This window comes from Pleurodeles waltl, chromosome 4_1 (assembly GCF_031143425.1).
Source record: "Pleurodeles waltl isolate 20211129_DDA chromosome 4_1, aPleWal1.hap1.20221129, whole genome shotgun sequence".
In the NCBI taxonomy this organism is placed as follows: Eukaryota; Metazoa; Chordata; class Amphibia; order Caudata; family Salamandridae; genus Pleurodeles; species Pleurodeles waltl.
The window spans coordinates 125,485,580-125,489,193 of record NC_090442.1 but is presented as its reverse complement, the minus strand read 5'-3'; the positions used below and the strand labels follow the sequence as shown (position 1 = coordinate 125,489,193).

The 3,614-nt window shown below is 39.9% G+C and overlaps 1 protein-coding gene across 1 annotated transcript; it reads left to right on the top strand.

Annotated features, from left to right (window-relative positions):
* Positions 1-310: 310 nt before the first annotated feature.
* LOC138287120 (olfactory receptor 5AU1-like) lies at positions 311-1,231 on the top strand. Its single transcript, XM_069227481.1, has one exon. The coding sequence runs from the start codon at positions 311-313 to the stop codon at positions 1,229-1,231; it is 921 nt and encodes a 306-aa protein (XP_069083582.1).
* The last annotated feature ends 2,383 nt before the right edge of the window (positions 1,232-3,614 follow it).

Genomic DNA, 3,614 nt, shown 5'->3' with positions numbered 1-3,614 from the left:
CACTGCAAACAGAGGAACACAGATAAATTGTATTATTGCTGGAATAAATGGGTGCTTTAATTCATGCTCTGTATGATTGGGGGCTTATGTCAATCAGTAAATAGAACAGTCAGCCAAACAGCAGCTCCTGAACTGTCTATGAGAATGAAGACTGGCAAAGGAACAACAGGAAATAGAGAGGAGCAGAAGAGTACACATTCTTGCATATTCAAAGTGATGAATTTGTAAATCAATAATTTCCTCCTTATTAAAAGTGTACATACGCCTATCTATTGGTTGCCTTTATGCTTTGCTTTTCTCTAATTAACAGATGAAAGTTGGAAACCAGACACCAATAACCGAATTTCTTTTGTTGGGATTCACGGATCGACTTGAGATCCAGATTCTACTCTTGTTGCTTTTCTTCTTTCTCTACCTTTGCACTCTGCTAGGGAACCTTGGAATAATCCTGCTGATACATATTGATCACCATCTTCACACACCTATGTACTATTTACTTAGCAACCTGTCTTTTTTAGACCTCTGCTATTCTTCCTCTGTGGCCCCCAAAACAATGTCTAACTTACTAGTGGAGAGAAAAACTATCTCTTTTGCTGGCTGTGCAGCACAGCTCTTCTCCTTTGCTGCCTTCTGCACAACAGAGGTCTATATTCTTGCTGCCATGGCATTTGACCGCTACATTGCCATTTGCCTCCCGCTGCTCTACGCCACCATCATGAGGAAGAGTTTTTGCCATCAATTAGTTGCGGGTTCATATGCAATTAGCTTCTTGCAATCTCTTATAGTCACAGTCAGCATTTTTCGGCTGGAGTTCTGTCATTCTAACCTGATCAGTCATTTCTTTTGTGATGTTCCACCTTTGCTGAAGCTATCCTGTTCAGACTCCACCTTCATTGAGATCCTGATATACACACTTGGAGGATTTGCTGAAATGGTCTCTCTCTGTGTCATAATTGTCTCTTATGTCTACATTATCTCTACCATCTTGAAGATATCATCCTCAGAAGGGAGGCAGAAGACATTCTCCACCTGTGCCTCTCACTTTACAGTTGTTTCCCTTTTCTATGGTACAGTGGTTTTTATGTATTTCCGGCCTGCAAGCTACTCAAAGGGACAGGAGAGAGTGGTCTCTGTAATATACACAATGTTGATTCCCATGTTGAACCCATTAATCTACACTCTGAGAAACAAGGAAGTCAAGCAAGCTTTGTTAAAAGCAATTCAGTGCTGAATGATGTCCCTGTAGCAATTTCAACTGAAAGTTTGTAAGCGGTTCATTCTGAATACACTGTAGACATGATTTAGGTTGTAAATATCTGAGCTCCGTGGACATGAAGAACAAACTGCACCTCCCACACCGTTCCCTAGTAGTCAATTTGGTGCACGTAAGAAGTTCATTGTTCAAAAGAAATGCATTGGTTGAGGCTGTAATCATTTTTAAACAATATGGACTCAAAGATGTTGGAAGAAAAAATAAAGAAGCCACAAGAATCTTTGAATATTTGGACTTTTTTCTTGTTGGGTGCACTGCAAAGTTTGTAATTCTATGTTTTAAATTTTAGAATGTTTCTCTTCAGAAGAAAACATCAAGAACAGTTCTTTAGGTTAAGTGAATTCCATCTAAAACCAATGGGCACCAGTTTTCTGATTCAAGTCCAGGATTCCCTCAGGCGTACCACAGTAGTTGTTGAAACATCCATAAAATGTGAACAATTCATAACATGAAATGTGATAACTACCATAAGTTAATGGTTGCTCTAAATCCTGAGTAATTCTAACATTATGTTCTTGAAAAATGGGGACTAGTCATTTTTTCATCAAGGTAAAATATAAGTTATGGGCTCGTTCTCCAATTAAAAAAGTGACATCTCAGATCACATAAAGAATGGTTTTCTAGCCTTCAAGTGTGTTGATAAAATTGGTTTTATTAAGACGTAATTTCACATAATTTTATATATTTCGCAGACCTGATGTTGGGATATAGACCCATTGTGAAATAATTTAGAGGTTTAAAAAAATTAATGATCTTATAACGTTTGTTCAGCCTTCAGTACACCAAGGCCAGGGTCCTATTGCGACACAAAAGAGAGCCTGGGCACCCAAATAAAAGTGGGCCCCCATGAACAAGCCCTGTAGCTAAAAAGTGTCCCCAATTTGCAAATCATTTGTATTTTGAGCTTGTAAAACCTCTGGATGAGTATTTTGTAAGATATGGGGACCCATCTGTTCAGAAATTAGGCACGAATAGTGCTAAAAAACATCTTACACAGTGATTTCTGAGACCAGGCCCTATGGGTGAGACCAGCCCACAGGGCCCTACAGGCCTGTTCGGCCCTGATTAAGGCACCTTAGGACCAGACCCTTGGTGAATAAATCAATGGACCATCGGTAAAATTGTAGTGTAGGTTTAAACAAGCAAATTTGTAATACTTTCAAACTGAGTAAAATGGAAAGGACCAATGCTATAGCTATATATTGCAAAAAAATAAATACAAATTAGGACATTAGAGTACAAGTATAAATTATGGATACAAATAATTACATCGCTGAAAAGGCTGTGCACTGCAGTGGTAATTATAAATTACCTTACATAAAAAAAATATACAAACTCACAGAAAAAACAACGATTACAGGGATGTTTTAGTTAGATTGATGTTTTACCAATAAAAAAAATTGAAATTCAGCAGTTATAGTTATAGTTATACTTATAGCTATATTTATCTGAAGAAACTATAACTTGTGCCGTTAAGTAACTTTAGGCCACGAGTTACAGTTTCTTAACATAAGTATAACTATGAGTAATAACTGCCAAATTTCTAAGGCTTTGGATGGGTAAAACATCAACCTAACTATAACGTCCTTGCAACCTCTGTTATTTTCACCAAAGGTTCCGTATATGGCCCGGGAGGGGGGGGGGCTGCTTGCCATCCTCCCCCTTATATACATTTCTTGGCCCTGGGCGCAACATGGACATGGAGGGGGCCCATGCACCACCCCTCCAATTTAGTTTTAAATGCATGGGAAGGTGGTCCGTGAGGCTCTTCTGAGCCACACGAGGGAGGTCTGTGTAGCTTCCCTCCAATTTTGCATTAATGCCACAGGGAGGTGGTGATTCCCGGGGCTATTAGGATCATGAGGGGGAGGGTCTGCGTGGGCCTCCTCCAATATATACATAAAGCCCCAGGGAGATGATGATCTAATGGGCTGAAAAAATGCCCCCTCCCAACTTTGTTATACACGCAATGACCCTGGGACCTGACCCACCGTGGGGCTAATCTTTAAACAAGTGCCAGAGACGGTGCTTGTTTTTTAAAAATATTTACCCTAGATTCGTGGATCCTCAAGTGTTTTAACGGGAAAATTTTAAAAAAATGCTTTTTTGCCCTGGCGTGGTTGCTGGGAGACCTGAGCACCAGGGCTAGTGGGTCTGAATATTCCTATCCTGCCCCCTTTTCTTTTTTTAACTTTATTTTGGGAACTCGGCTGAGTCTGAGTACCAAAATGGCTGCCAACATTTCCTGGCTGAAGCGTTGGCAGTTAATCAAATATCATCAAAGGGACGGTTGGATCCACAAAGAATCTTTGGGCCAGATGTAGCAAAGGTTTTTACCAAT